The sequence below is a fragment of the Melanotaenia boesemani genome, chromosome 11 (assembly GCF_017639745.1).
Source record: "Melanotaenia boesemani isolate fMelBoe1 chromosome 11, fMelBoe1.pri, whole genome shotgun sequence".
Taxonomy (NCBI): domain Eukaryota; kingdom Metazoa; phylum Chordata; class Actinopteri; order Atheriniformes; family Melanotaeniidae; genus Melanotaenia; species Melanotaenia boesemani.
Window position 1 is genome coordinate 7,942,800 of NC_055692.1, and position 15,526 is coordinate 7,958,325.

The window sequence follows — 15,526 nt, forward strand, 5'->3', positions numbered from 1 at the left end:
GCAGTCTTCTACTGAGAAGAAATGCAGGGTGGATTGTGTTCTGGTGAGTCAGTTGCCCCACCCTCAACTGTAAATTGCCAAAGGCCTGTGTTACTGGAAGTACTCTGAGTTGACCTACCTACAGCTCTTATCCATGGTTTCTCATTTTTAATGGCAGGTACTTAATTTTTACTTCTTAGCACTGGTCCTCTCCTTTCACTCACTTGTGCTTTGTTTTTACCAAAATGCTGCGAAGTATCTTCGTCCCCTCCATCACTCCCATCTTTATCTTCTTCCTCACCATCTTGATTGTAGCTCCCTCCTGTCTCCACCCACAAATAATGTTGGCAGTCTTGAGGAGATGCAGCATATGGCTCCAATCTTCCCTCCAGTCTTCTCTGTGGGCTTTTCAACATCCCTTTATCTTGTGCATCCTTACAATGTCCCAGAAATCACCAGGACATGAAATTAAGCCTGAAATGACATCTTTAGCACGGTATTGTTTCCCTAATATTAGTCATATGCATAAGGACATGGCTAAATGTCACATGGTATCATACAATCACAATTGTACTGGGTAAAAACAAGCCATTTTGATTACTAGTTAATTTGTGGGTAGAGTTTAAAATGCCAACTTCAGTCTTCCAGAGCGCAAGGCAGATTTTTCAGGCATTTGTTTTGACTGTTTTTGTGTTTATATTAACTCTACATGTATTTGAATGTATCCACAATAGCAATGACTGGCTAAAGCAACATATAAATCATCAGAAGAGATGAATGAAGCAACACTTACCAGCGCAAACAGTCACACACCTGCTGTAAGTGCTCTGGAAGATTGGCTGCTGCATTTGCAGACTGAAGTTGCAAACATTTGCAATTTTACTCAACGTACCTTCAAAGTATCTCTGGAAAATATCCAGGATGCAAAAATGGCTGGTGTTTGTTATAAAAAAATTGCATTTATGTCAGTCTAATATATTATGCTTTTGGCTTTAGCCATTATGTTAACATTTCAGGATGCTTCAGTTAAAGGTTGAGAACTTATTTTATGTGAGGGGAAATGCATCATTTTGTTTATAAAACTGAAAGAGGCTAAAACGCTGTGCATAATTTGAGTTAAAGGTTGGAGTTGTGTGTTTTTATATATCAGTGATTTCATTTTACTACAAAAAGAGGTTTTTTGATTATCTAAACTCACTAGTTGTAATTAGGAATGTAAAGATATTTATTGGTTAGAACTGATATGAAAACTTGCTTTAAAGCAAATTTTTATGGAACCTCCTTCTGTTTAACCCTTAACTGGCCACACATCCTTCCTGTTTTGAAAAAGACTTAAAAGGCTGAGCAGTCATGATTTGTTGTTGTCGTCCAACAGCCAACTGAGAGATAGTACAGTCCTTGTGATGAGCGCAAAGATTCCTTTCTGCTTGCCTCAGACTGCACAATGCAGTCAGTTCAGTCATCAGATAGTGCGCATGTTTTAGCCTGACCTCTCAGTTCAGTTGGTTTGACAGTGTGCACAATAATTTCTCTATTCACCAAGCAGGTGTTTTACTTGTTCGCTCTGCTAAGATTTGACATGTTACGTGAATTGAATGTATTGATATTACCTTATTGGGATCTTCTCGTTTTGTTTGTCTGAATGAGTGAATTTAATCTCCTAGGTTTCCCCTTGTATATTCCCGTAGTGGTTTCAGCATAGTTAATTTGTGTCCAGGTTTAGCCAAAGGCTTTATAACTTTGCATGTTTTTTTCTGAGTAATTGAGACGTGATGAAAGTTACAGTGGCAGCATTGTATGTAATCAGTCTTTGGACATAGTTCTAAGAATTTCTTCAATAAATTACTGATAGCTTTAATAAGAGTGTGCGATACAGCTCAGAGTTAACATCCTGTTAACTCTCAGTCCCCACGTTCAAATTCATTCAACATGTTTTGATGTGACTTCTGTTAAATGTGTTATAGATTATTTAGTTTATCCTTTTATTTTAACCATTTAAAACCTCCATTGAGATTGGAAATCTCTTTTCTAAGTGCAACCTGGCCAAAAAGGCAGCACATCCAAATATGAATCAGATTAAAGAACCGGCTTAAATGAAGTTGGTAAATGAAACTTTTGCTAGAGCCACTCTATTTTTTCTATGTCAGTTATGAAGCGGTTAATGATATGTACTAAACCACTATACTATTAAGATAAAAAAAAAAAATTAATTGTTTTTTTTTTTATCTATACAGCAACTGTAACTACAGGATTAAATGCAATATTATTTACAAATGACAAATTACAAAAAACTGTTACACATTAACTGTGGCAGTTAATAACTAATACTTGTTGCCATTTTTTTTCTTTGTAGCAAACCAGTTGAAACTTTTGAGCTATGAGCTTAAGAAGTTACTGCTTTGTTGATAATACCCTCGATCAGATCCTAGCTTCATTTGAATCCTGCCTCCTATTCACAGTACGGACATGTAATGTAAATAGGAGGCAGAATCATGCAAGTCTCAAACTGTTGAACTTAGTTGTTATGTTTTATATTTTAATGTAGTCAGTGGATGGCTGGGGGAAGACTTATTGTTCTATACACTGGTTATTTTTGCTTGTTTGCTTTTTTTTAATGACTAATCTAAAATATCAAATGGAAATGCCTGAATTCTAGTCAGATTGCAAAGGAAAATCCGGTCCAGTTATTCTTTCCCTGCAAGCTGTCTAACATCCTGCATTTGCATCCTCTAAGCCAGTGTCAGCTGCCATAGACTGCGACCATCTACAAGAAGTGGGCATAGCTGATTGATGCTAATAGTTCTTTTTCTTCTTATTTTTAGTTGCAGAATCTGGGTGTGAACCCAGCAAACATTGGCTTCAGTTATCTGACCATGGAGTCAGACAAGTTCATCTGCATCAGAGAGAAGGTGGGGGAGCAGAACCAGGTGGTGATTGTGGACATGTCAGACCCCACCAACCCAATAAGAAGACCGATTTCTGCTGACAGCGCGATCATGAACCCCGCCAGCAAGGTCATTGCCTTAAAAGGTAATGTGGTGACACATATAGTCACACATGCAGTCAGACACGTCACTGGCTGATAAATGAAAAATACTGTTATTAAGATAAAGGACTGTTTGCTTTTGTTAGTAGTGGCTTTAAGCCAATACTTGGGTTAATATTGCTGTTCAAATTCTCAGAATGAAATCTGCATGACATCCTAACTGTTTATTTGTCTTTAATTTGAACAGATTTAGCAATTCACTAACAGTTTTGTGGGAATACCACAGTCATGTGATGCCTAATGGCCCGCCAGTGTTTTAAAAATGTATAGTGCACTCACATTTATTGCCTCAATGTTCTAAATTGGTTGTGCAGATTGATTGTCTGTCATGGTGTCTTGCCCTTTAAGCACCAACACAAATGCTGATTAGGATGGTTTGTCTGTAATGCGTTCTCTCTCTCTCTTCTCCCCTCCATTTGAGGATAACAACCCCCTGTTTGCCCTTTGCTAGTGGTCTATCTTTGTCTTCTCTTTTTTACCTGATTGACACTTTGCTTTTTCTCCCTTGCTTTCTGTCAATTCTCAGACGGTGAGTTGCTTTCTGTCCGCCTGCCCGTCTGGCACTCTGTTGTGATGATACAGTAGCCATGTCTCTCTCATAAAAGCCTCCCCCACATCCCTCACAAGTATGCAGAGCTATTTTGTCAACTAAATACTCAAATTATAGACAACTTTTTGAGAACGTTTACCACCTTAAACTCTAGTCTGATCAAACCTGCTGGCATACACCCTTCTTTTATGAGAACTACACATGTGTTAGCATGACTTGTTGTATGCTGGTAGAATGTATGTGTGGTAGGCATCATCAGATTTTACACAGTGAAGAAGCTGGGGGACTGTGTGGGTCTTTGCACGCCTGTGTGAGCGTATTTCAGCAGCCATATTGATGTTCAGATGTTTATTTGCTGCACATAAGGGGAGCCATGTATCATAAAGTTTTTGTTTGCTGTAGGCAGTTTGTACCACAGCTCTAGTCTTCACTAGACACATTCATTACCTCACCTGTTTGTTTTGTTATGAGTTTATTGGTAAGTGGAGGTTACTACTGGTCACATGGAGGACTAGCAGTTATATTCCAGAGCACAGAAACGTGATTATGGCTCAGCAACAGCCAGCCATTATGACCTTTCTCAAAGCTGCCATCTGCTGTCTGTCGCCAGTGGTCAGTTGAGTCCAGGTGCAAGTGTCAGCTGGGTTATTGTGCACACAGTTGTCCTCCCTTGTATTTATAATCCATCGTGCTATTCAGGGAGTTTTTTTTTTACCCAGTTATGAGTGTAGAGTGGCATTTACTTGTGCTACTTTCAGCATTTCATACAAAAGAAAAAAAAATGACAACAAAAAAACCAATCAGCCTGCTGGTTCCTCTCACCTCCCTCCTTCATGTCTTTACCTCTACGCAGCTGCCAAGACGCTGCAGATCTTCAACATTGAGATGAAGAGTAAGATGAAGGCTCACACTATGTCCGAGGAGGTCATGTTCTGGAAGTGGATATCGGTAAACACTGTTGCCTTGGTAACGGATACAGCTGTCTACCACTGGAGCATGGAGGGGGATTCCCAACCAGCCAAAGTATTTGATCGGCATGCCAGTCTGGCGGGATGTCAGATCATTAACTACAGAACTGACGAGCAACAGAAATGGTTGCTGCTGATAGGGATTTCTGCACAGGTATGAACTCACACATGGGCATGTATACTCATGCCTCATACAGGACAAGAGCACATGACAGAAAGACGTCTGATCTCTGAGCCGCATCTTCACTGAGCAAATTCCATTCAAATTTACCTTTTTTTTGTGCCTTTCTCTGTCTCTTATCTGTCCACTCTATGCATGCATTTTTGTATTAGTTTTATAGAACCCAACAAAACAGACGTTTAGATGTTAAGAATTTTATTTGTTGCCGATTTACAAAAGGAGAAATTTCAGCTGTCCTCTTTGATTTAAGTTTTAGTGAGGACACTTAATAAAAAGTAAATGAATGAAAATGATTGAATAAATAAAAAGAAACATTTTACCTCCCACATTTACTGAACAGTTGTTTGTGTGGTTTTGTTTTCAGTAGCACTGCCCCCTAATATAAACACTGAACTACATTGTAGAAGTGTATTGGTGGTGTGTATCACCTTAAATTCACTTTGTAAACCAGACTTGGGATGGTCCTTTATTCATACATTTTTAATGTGAGTTTTGCGTGGCACTTGTGTGCAGAAATGGGTCAGAGTCACAGACTGCATATAAAAGATGGATGTAGCTGCTCCTCATTGGCATAAGTGATTCCAGTGCTGGTTCAGGGATGGTGCGACAGCTAGTACTAAGTTGGTTTTAGCTAAGAACTGGTGTGGTTTTTCAAAGTCAGGGAGCCACTACAAAACAATGTCATTATGTCACTTTCAATGTCTCTTCCAGTACATGTTCAGTCTTTTCCTATAATGTCTGAATTTCATGACCACAGTACAGGGAGCCAGTTTTATCATCACATAAATAACAGATCAGTGTTTGATATTCAGTTCAGTTTGTATAGCCACCAAAGTCATCTCGAGGCGCTTGCAGACAAAATCAATTCAAGCCAATTAATTTTGATCCAATCGTAATTATACAAGACAATTAAAAATGCAAACAAAACAAAAAAAAACTTCTAGCTAAGGAAACAACAGATTGCACTGAGTCTTGACTTTGATTCAGACCTCCATCCTGAGCTTGCATGGGGCGGCAGGCGACTGGAAATTGGCGTCTTAATATAACCAATCTAGTTTGAAAACAGTTTTAAAGAAGAGTTTCTGTTTCCTGGCTAAGTCAGCAGTGTTTCTAAACTAAATCAGTTATAAATTTAATGGTGAAACAAATGTTCATTTTAAATATTATTTCAAACAAAATCTATAAACTAGATGACTCTGTAAAAACAGCGTTGACAGTGTTAATAACCACAGCTGCGAAAACTGGTTATGAATGCTGTTCTACACGGTGCATTGAACAGTGTTCACAGATGCAGTTAGTAATGAAAAACAGCAGGAAAATAAGTGAAACTCTGAGTTCATGTTCAAAATTTAGTCTTAAGCAGAGACTTTCTTGTCTCGAAAGTAAAATGGCATATTTTCAGAAAATAATCTTTTCATGAAACCATATACACGTTTTTTTTTTTTTTTTTTTTTTTTAATTTAACTGTCCAGTCAGTATTACAGAGTAAAATATAATTCTATGTACACACACACACACACACACACACACACACAGCATATAAGCTATTACTCTTATGTTAAAGTGTTATGAACAAGTCTGTTGTAAAATTTCTTTGAGTTTTAAAAACAGAATTGTCTTTGACCTAAAACAAATCAACTGTTTTGTCCTGCAGCAAAACCGTGTTGTTGGGGCAATGCAGCTGTATTCTGTGGACAGAAAAGTGTCCCAACCCATTGAGGGTCATGCTGCTGCCTTTGGGGAGTTCAAAGTGGAGGGAAATGCCAAACCTTCCACCCTTTTCTGCTTTGCTGTTCGCTCACAGGCTGGGGGAAAGGTGAGGGGCATTAGATTGTAATTTATTACTTTGTGTTTAACCTCTGAATAAATGGCTCTAATTTGCATAAAGAGGTTATTAATCTGAAATGTTAAGAACAGACTTTAAACATCATGCTATTTGGACTACAAATAGCTTATAAATCTTGACATGAATAGTTTGTTAATGCTTTTTGTCATGGTTCGAATTTAAGGGGGCAATTTATTTGGACATTCCTTTTTTAGTTGCACATCATTGAAGTTGGTCAACCAGCAACAGGAAACCAGGCATTTACTAAGAAAGCAGTGGATGTGTTCTTCCCACCAGAGGCCCAGACAGATTTTCCTGTAGCTATGCAGGTAAAGAGTGACCTGACATTCACTAGCTTTTGGTGGTTTATTAGTGGATGCTGAATGCTTAAACGTTCTCTATGGTCTTTCCCCTTAGATTGGCAGTAAGCACGGTGTGATATATTTGATCACAAAGTACGGTTACGTTCACCTGTACGACCTGGAGTCTGGAGTGTGTATCTACATGAACCGAATCAGTGCAGAGACTATTTTTGTTACTGCTGCTCATGAGGCCACCTCGGGGATCATTGGTGTCAACAAGAAGGGGCAGGTAAGACAAAAGCAGGCAGCCAGTATTTTATTAAAAGGGTTTTTTGCCATGATTTTGTTAAGTGGTGATCTTTTTAAAGATGACTTCGCAAAACAATTGTACATGAGAGCTGATTTATTATTATTTATTATTTTGTCCCGCTATGAATAAATCTGAACGAACAATGATTTTACATTTAGCAGTATTTTATATGGGGATTTATTCTTCTTTACAGGTTCTGTCAGTGTGTGTTGAAGAGGAAAACATTGTCAACTATGCCACAAATGTCCTGCAAAACCCTGACCTAGCCTTGAGGATGGCTGTTAGGTCAAATCTTGCAGGAGCTGAGGAGCTTTTTGCCAGGAAATTCAACACACTGTTTGCCCAGGGAAGCTATTCAGAGGCTGCAAAAGTTGCTGCATCAGCACCCAAGGTGTGCCAGTCTCTGATTGCTATAGCTTTACATTTTCTGATGTGTACTAAGTGCACCGAAGAGAAGTTAGATTTGTTCTTTTTCCTTTTGTACATCATGAAGATAATTTTGTTAAATATCTATCTGTTATTTATCTAATCACACTGATCAGTAATTCAGTGCTGTAAATAAGTAAAAAAAAGAAAATAATTTCTATGTAGATTAACGATAACAACCATGAAATTCTTCAAAATGACTGTTCTCCCTTGTTTTTTCCTTTCCTAATAATTCCTCCATTGTGCGATCTCTTCCCTCCCCTCAGGGCATCCTGCGAACAGCAGAAACCATCCGCAAGTTTCAGAGTGTCCCAGCCCAGCCGGGTCAGGCCTCTCCGCTTTTGCAGTATTTTGGTATTCTTTTGGACCAGGGCCAGCTCAACAAGTTTGAGTCTCTGGAGCTTTGCAGGCCTGTCCTGCAGCAGGGCCGCAAACAGCTACTGGAGAAATGGCTGAAGGAGGACAAGGTAGGACATAGGCATTGCAACAAATAAAGTTACTTCTTATTCAATGGTTTATCGTGAAAGTGCTTTATGTAATTAAATTTACAAACCTTATTTAAACTTGTAATATTTACTCCATTTTATTTTTTAATTTCTTTGCATTTTTTTCTTTACGAGAGGCAACAGAATTTCATTCTGCTGTGTTATATTTTAGGTATATAGAATGAATGAGAAATATAGTCTTGAACTTATCTACATAATGATTTTTAGCTCCTTTATGATAACTGATGGACTGTGTTGCAGCTGGAGTGTTCAGAAGAGCTGGGAGACCTGGTGAAAGCCTCTGACCCAACACTGGCTCTTAGTGTCTACCTCAGAGCTAATGTCCCCAATAAGGTTATTCAGTGCTTTGCAGAGACTGGACAGTTCCAGAAGATAGTTTTATATGCTAAAAAGGTAATCATGCAACTCTGAAATCCACTTTTTTTTTTGTCTAATTTACTATGTGTGGGGAAAATAATTCTATACGCTTGCATTTTAAAACTTCACCCTTTATTTTATTCAGAATCACTGTATTAAATGGAAAAATTTTTTTGAGAGCTACAGGAAGAAATGTATCTTCACCCCTCCTGCATTTGTGTAGGTGGGCTACACCCCAGACTGGGTGTTTCTGCTCAGAAATGTGATGCGTGTGAATCCAGACCAGGGACTGCAGTTTGCCCAGATGCTGGTCCAAGATGAGGAGCCACTGGCCAACATCAACCAGGTTATGGATGCATCAGCATGACCACCTCTCTTACTAAAGACAAACAACCTTATTCCTCCATGTGCCATTCTTTTTAAAATACATCTGTGTTTACCAGTGCATATGCACGCAAATGCACAAAGTGCCCAGTGTGGGAGCCTCCGTCTGTGTTATTCCAGATGTGCCAGCAATGCCAGGAATTCACTGAGTCAGTGACTCCCTCCTTCTTTTAAGGCCACATCATTGCTCTGCTCTGTTTCAAACAGAGGCGGATGAAACAGTGGAAGTTAGGATCTCTGTTCCCACTCAGTTGTTGACTCCACAGATGCTATCCAACATAAAAAATCAAAAACATCTGGATGCCTGGCCTGTGGTGTTTTAATAACTTGTGACTTAGCACGCTCATTCAAATCTTACTTGAGATGTTTGTAAATAAAATAACATTTTTTTAATTTTCCTAACGTTGGATTTTCTCCTAATTTCTGCTTTTCTTCTTCTTTTTTTAATAATAGATTGTAGATGTTTTTATGGAAGGAAGCTTAATTCAGCAGTGCACCTCCTTCTTGTTGGATGCCTTAAAGAATAACCGCCCAGCTGAAGGACACTTACAGACGCGTCTGCTTGAGATGAACTTGATACACGCACCCCAGGTGAACTCTTGAGTGATATTTCGGTACTGGCTGCACAAAACAATGCTGTTAATAATATTAAGGTAGATGCTAAGTACACCCAAGTGTCAGTAGCCAATGATGTTATTTGCACCAAGAATAGAAAAGCTAATTTGGGCATGTGTATGGAGCATATTATATTAAGCATAACAGAAACAAGCAGCACTGTTGCATTGCCATGTGCCACATAGACAATGGGGTATCCAAGGGTCCATTTTAATCCATACTATGATCTTTTCCTAAACCTGACAAAGTAGTTTTCATGTGTAGATCTAACCCAAAGCACAAAAGAAAACTGAACAGATACAAAGGAAAAAATTTAAATAGCTAATGTAAGTTCACCTTACAGGTAACTTGAAGCTTGCATTTCACTCATTCATCCACAACTATAGTCTCTTTCACTGGTTTCTTTACAGGCACTGAAGGAGCTGGATGTAAATGTCCACAGGCTGCAGTGTGATTGTTTTCAACCAACTACAAAAATGCTCTGTAATATTAAGTATGATTAATGTATTTATGAACATTTTTAGGTAGCAGATGCCATCCTGGGGAACCAGATGTTCACACACTATGACCGTGCCCATGTCGCTCAGCTATGCGAGAAGGCAGGACTGCTGCAGAGAGCTCTCGAACACTACACTGACCTGTATGATATCAAAAGAGCCGTGGTGCACACACATCTGCTCAACCCTGAGGTACGCCTATAGAAGTGCAATCATGCTTGTGAATGCCACTCTTTTCAGCCCACAACGTTTCTCTCCTTGCTGTGTAGCTTGCTCCCTGTCTCACTCTTTCTCTGGTTTCTTTTCTTAATCTGGTTTGTCATATAGTGGCTGGTGAACTTTTTTGGCTCCTTGTCAGTCGAAGATTCTTTAGAGTGTTTAAGGGCGATGCTGTCGGCTAACATAAGGCAGAACCTGCAGCTGTGTGTCCAGGTAGCATCCAAGTATCATGAGCAATTGGGAACTCAGGCATTGGTTGAGCTTTTTGAGTCCTTCAAGAGTTATGAAGGTAGGTGTGTTGGTGTTACCACTTGGGGCCATGTTGGATTAAAATCTTCCATTTTTGCAGGTTTTATGTAATAAAAGAGAGTGTTTACTGTTTGCAATCTCTTTTTAAGGCCTGTTTTACTTCCTGGGGTCCATTGTGAATTTCAGTCAAGAGCCTGATGTTCACTTTAAATACATCCAGGCTGCCTGTAAGACAGGTCAGATCAAGGAGGTGGAGAGAATCTGTAGAGAGAGCAACTGCTATGACCCAGAGAGGGTTAAAAACTTCCTCAAGGTATAAAAATGTTTGTTGATAATTAACCATTTATTGATTTTTTTATTTTTGTCTAATTTTTATTATAACTTTTTTTTGTATTTTGTGCATGCAGTTGATCAAAAGTTAATCTCATGTTTCTTCTGTCAACAGGAGGCTAAGCTAACAGACCAGCTTCCTCTTATCATCGTGTGTGATCGCTTTGACTTTGTTCATGACCTGGTGCTCTACCTCTACCGCAACAGTCTGCAGAAATACATTGAGATCTATGTACAGAAAGTAAGGAAAAAGTAACAACAAACAAATACTACTAGCCAAACTTTATACACAACTGGTTTGTTTGTCTGCCTTTTAGGTGAATCCCAGTCGTTTGCCAGTGGTGATCGGTGGTTTGTTGGATGTAGACTGTTCTGAGGATGTAATTAAGAACCTGATCATGGTAGTCCGAGGTCAGTTTTCCACTGACGAGCTGGTGGAGGAGGTGGAGAAGAGAAACAGGTAAATTTAACTGATGAAGGGATTTGCTATTTTTAAGCTGCATCTGTATGTCTCAAAATTAAATTACGTAGGTCTCATACATCCTAAAATGCTGCATCCTCAAACATTAAAAACACTTAACATTTAATGTTACATTTTTAATGTTGTAAAACCTTAAGTTTTCCCAAGACACAATGACATATGTGAACCTTTAGATCACACACAAGGTGGAATTGATCAGGAGCTACTGATCACAAATCTTTGACTCAGCCTCCACACTCTCTAGATCCCAGTGCTGTGAAGCATCCACAGGATGCACTCGGAGATGTTGAATCCAAAGAAGCGCCATCTTGTAACTCACAGGATCTAAAAGCTCTCATTTCAGTTCAGTTCAGTTTATTTGCCATTTGCAGTATATAAAAAGCACATTGGAAGACAGTTGGAAAGAGCTGAAGTGCACTGTCAACATTTAAACAGACAAAACATACGAAACACAAGCCTAAAAACATATAACACATGGACGCATCCTAAAACGCATAAATACTAAGAAACAAAAACACTGTATAAATAAATAGCAGCAAAAGAAGTAAGTAAAACAGTAAGGTGCATGTCTGAGGAATTTCAAAGTGCATTGTTCAAAGTCAAATAAAAAAACTTTGTTTGACGAGATGGAGATCTCTGTCTCTGTCACTGTGTCAGACACCACATGACACCTCCACATGTCCAAATTCTACTTTATGCTTCTTTAGTAGCAGAAAGTTGATTTTCACAGGACTTGGGCAGTTGCTTTCCATGTTTTGACTGATTTGTGGAAGTACCATGTGGTATGTAATGGGTAACGGTTATGGTTGTTACATGTTTAGACCATGCTTAAACTATTTCTTACAGTCATTTTTACAGTACCTACAGAATGGGTCAGCTACAATTTAGAGCAGGTTTCACAAACCACAGTGTTAAAAAATTAAGCACTAGCTGAAAAAAATCAAAGTACTTTTGTTTTCTGAAAATTTGAACGGATGTATTGCCATGTGGTCTTTATAAATGAAGATGTAGACACAACAGAAGAGGTTGAAATGCTGTTGAAAAAGCATTTTGGCTGATACGTTTGTCATGTACATTTAAATCTAAAATAAATATTTAGATTTTTTGACACAATGGAATGTTAAGCCTGTCTTTGCTTCTCAGAAGAACTGTTTGCAGACAACATCTTTCATGGATCCCTCTGTGATGCGAGACAGATAAGCTGTTCCCCTTTCTGTATCTACAAATATGAACTTCAGAAAGTGCAAACATGAAAACTTGGAGAATATGACACTTGTGAATGCACAACGCTCCCATCTAGTGGTCTTACTCTGCATAGAAAAATAAGTTGCTGAGTTAGGAGCTTTTCTCTAAATGTTTTTAATGCAGGTGACAATGGCACTGGGATGCAAATGATCAACAAAACAACAGTCATACATGTTAAAAATTCAGAAAAAACAATGTTTTACAAAGTACAATGGCAGAGCAGATTATTTCAGAAAAAAAAAAAAAACATTTTAGACAACACTTAAAAAGGAAACAGACCAAAGCATTTAACTGTGTTCTTTAAGTGAAATGTTTCTCAATGCTTTTCCCTGAGACATGTTTGTGTTTATTTTACACCAGTATCACCATACGAAGGTTTTAGCATTTTGCCTCTGTTTTATCAGGCTCAAACTTCTGTTGCCATGGTTGGAGTCGCGTATCCATGAAGGATGCGAGGAGCCTGCTACTCACAATGCCCTGGCCAAGATCTATATTGACAGCAACAATACACCAGAGCGCTTCCTAAAGGAGAACCCCTTCTACGACAGTGCTGTGGTTGGACGCTACTGTGAGAAGAGAGACCCCCACTTGGCTTGTGTGGCTTATGAGAGAGGACAGTGTGACCTAGAGCTCATCAAAGTGTGTAGATCATACCGCACAGCATTTAGTGAACTATATTATAGAGGTATGTTTAACCACTTGATGTAAATATATTTCTCTCAGGTGTGCAATGAGAATTCATTATTCAAGAGTGAAGCTAGATATCTGGTACGACGAAAAGATCCCGAGCTTTGGGCGAATGTGTTAGAAGAAAACAACCCTTTCAGACGACAACTTATCGACCAGGTTAGGTTTCTCCAATTCTGCTCCTGACGTTACCACAAATAAGTGCTGTTTTTCTACTTTTATATTTCTTTATATCTCCTCTAAGGTGGTGCAGACAGCTCTGTCCGAGACCCAAGACCCAGAGGAAGTATCTGTCACAGTGAAGGCCTTCATGACTGCAGATTTACCTAACGAGTTGATTGAGCTGCTGGAGAAAATTGTCCTCGATAACTCTGTCTTCAGTGAACACAGGTACTGAACATGTGTAACTTTGCTTCAGTTTTTCTGCAGTGAAATGAAATACGCCTTTAAATGTTAACTTTATAATAATTCAATTTTTTTCTCCAGAAACCTTCAGAATCTGCTGATTTTGACAGCTATCAAGGCTGACCGCACACGTGTGATGGAGTACATCAACAGGCTAGACAACTATGATGCTCCTGATATAGCAAATATTGCCATCAGCAATGAGCTCTTTGAGGAAGCATTTGCTATTTTCAAGAAGTTTGATGTCAACACATCAGCTATACAGGTAAAATTAAATGAATCAGTTAGTGGAGTGTCTCAATTTGAACAGAAATCATTATTGATGTGACATTTCTCAGTTTAGAGCAAGTTATCTTTAGCTGATTGATCTCTAGTTTTAAATACAAGTTTCAGTAGATATATTGGTGTGTATCTAGCTGGACATAAACTGCTAATCAGAGCTGTTTATGTAGTTTCAGTACTTATATTTTATCTCAATAAGGGACTCTGTTTTGGCTGATATAATGCACTTCCTAACTTTGCTCATTCCCACAGGTATTGATAGAGCACATAGGAAATTTGGATCGTGCCTATGAGTTTGCTGAGCGCTGTAATGAACCTGCAGTGTGGAGCCAGTTAGCCAGAGCTCAGCTGCACAGAGACCTGGTGAAGGAGGCCATCGACTCTTATATTAAAGCTGTCGACCCGTCTGCATACATGGAGGTGGTCAACGCAGCCAGCAAGAACAGTAAGGTTTTTACTTTGCAACATATCCCCATGAATGCTTGTCTGTCTGTGTGGTTGGTATTAGCTGATATAAAACATTTTGTTTACATTTTGTAGATAATTGGGAGGACTTGGTAAAATTCCTGCAGATGGCTCGGAAAAAAGCTAGAGAGTCATACGTGGAGACAGAACTGATCTTTGCCTTGGCTAAAACAAACCGCTTGGCTGAGCTGGAAGAATTTGTCAGTGGCCCAAATAATGCTCACATACAACAGGTAAGAAAAACATCTCAATTACACTGTGATGGAAATTTGGTCTCTGGGGTCTGAGAAATGAAAGTTGTAGTATTCATTGTCAGTTGTGTAAAGAGTTTTTTGCTCATGTTTCAGGCCTTTTACAAACTCTGCTTTGGTTTTTGGTTTGCTTTTTTATGCAGCTGTACCAGAATGTGTATACTGTCTTTATCAAACTACATATTCATATTTAAAAATTTCTCCCCCCCTCCTCAGGTGGGCGATAGATGTTATGAGGACGGCATGTATGAAGCAGCTAAACTCTTATATAACAATGTGTCCAACTTTGCCCGCCTTGCATCTACATTAGTCCACCTTGGAGAGTACCAGGCAGCTGTGGACAGCGCAAGAAAAGCCAACAGCACTCGAACGTGGAAGGAGGTAACAGACATGCAGCAAGCCAATGGAAATAAAGCTGCAGCGTTATAACAAAGATCAAAGCTGAAATATCTGATGCAAGCTTGTTTATATTTCCAAATCAATCATTGCAAAAAAAAATGTAGTGCTGGATCAAATTTGAGAAAATTAAATTTTTTCCTTTTTTTTTTTTTTTTTTTTTTTTCCCTTTTTCTGTCACAGTCAGTTTGTTTGCTGTAAATGAAATTATAGTTTGATCATATCACGGAGTAGCTTATTTTTAAGTATTGGTTAATGAAAATTAGGAACCCTTGTTTGATCTTTACTAATTTCATGTACAGTTAAAGCACTGTTACGGTCCCTCTGGTCTAGAGGTTTGGGAGGGTTAGTAACAAGGTGAGCCGGACTTAAGAGTAGAGTAAAACAGAGGATTTATTCACTTTGGGTACAAAAAGGAATACAAAAAGCCACAAAATCCACATAAACCCAAACATAAAGTGTCCTATAACAGCAATAAATATCTCTACTGGCAAAACAAAACTTGCTTAATAAATAAATCCTATCAAAAGGTATCCTGAATCGGGTACAAAGAAAAAACAATGGAAAATT

The 15,526-nt window shown here is 38.7% G+C and overlaps 1 protein-coding gene across 4 annotated transcripts in view; it reads left to right on the plus strand.

Moving 5' to 3' along the window:
- cltcl1 (clathrin, heavy chain-like 1) overlaps positions 1–15,526 on the plus strand; it is a 28,110-nt gene that overhangs the window by 4,104 nt on the left and 8,480 nt on the right. For 2 of the 4 annotated variants that reach the window (XM_041999763.1, XM_041999765.1), the window contains exons 2-24: positions 2,802–3,009; positions 3,552–3,554; positions 4,429–4,697; positions 6,379–6,540; positions 6,765–6,878; positions 6,967–7,140; positions 7,355–7,552; positions 7,854–8,054; positions 8,334–8,486; positions 8,674–8,796; positions 9,288–9,425; positions 9,974–10,138; positions 10,274–10,454; positions 10,564–10,727; positions 10,860–10,985; positions 11,062–11,204; positions 12,875–13,109; positions 13,194–13,316; positions 13,402–13,547; positions 13,644–13,827; positions 14,097–14,289; positions 14,385–14,542; positions 14,777–14,941. In XM_041999763.1, the coding sequence (XP_041855697.1) occupies positions 2,802–3,009; positions 3,552–3,554; positions 4,429–4,697; positions 6,379–6,540; positions 6,765–6,878; positions 6,967–7,140; positions 7,355–7,552; positions 7,854–8,054; positions 8,334–8,486; positions 8,674–8,796; positions 9,288–9,425; positions 9,974–10,138; positions 10,274–10,454; positions 10,564–10,727; positions 10,860–10,985; positions 11,062–11,204; positions 12,875–13,109; positions 13,194–13,316; positions 13,402–13,547; positions 13,644–13,827; positions 14,097–14,289; positions 14,385–14,542; positions 14,777–14,941 (3,726 nt within the window). The remainder of the gene's footprint in view (positions 1–2,801; positions 3,010–3,551; positions 3,555–4,428; positions 4,698–6,378; positions 6,541–6,764; positions 6,879–6,966; positions 7,141–7,354; positions 7,553–7,853; positions 8,055–8,333; positions 8,487–8,673; positions 8,797–9,287; positions 9,426–9,973; positions 10,139–10,273; positions 10,455–10,563; positions 10,728–10,859; positions 10,986–11,061; positions 11,205–12,874; positions 13,110–13,193; positions 13,317–13,401; positions 13,548–13,643; positions 13,828–14,096; positions 14,290–14,384; positions 14,543–14,776; positions 14,942–15,526) is intronic. The other 2 variants (XM_041999764.1, XM_041999766.1) reach the window with 1 other exon arrangement.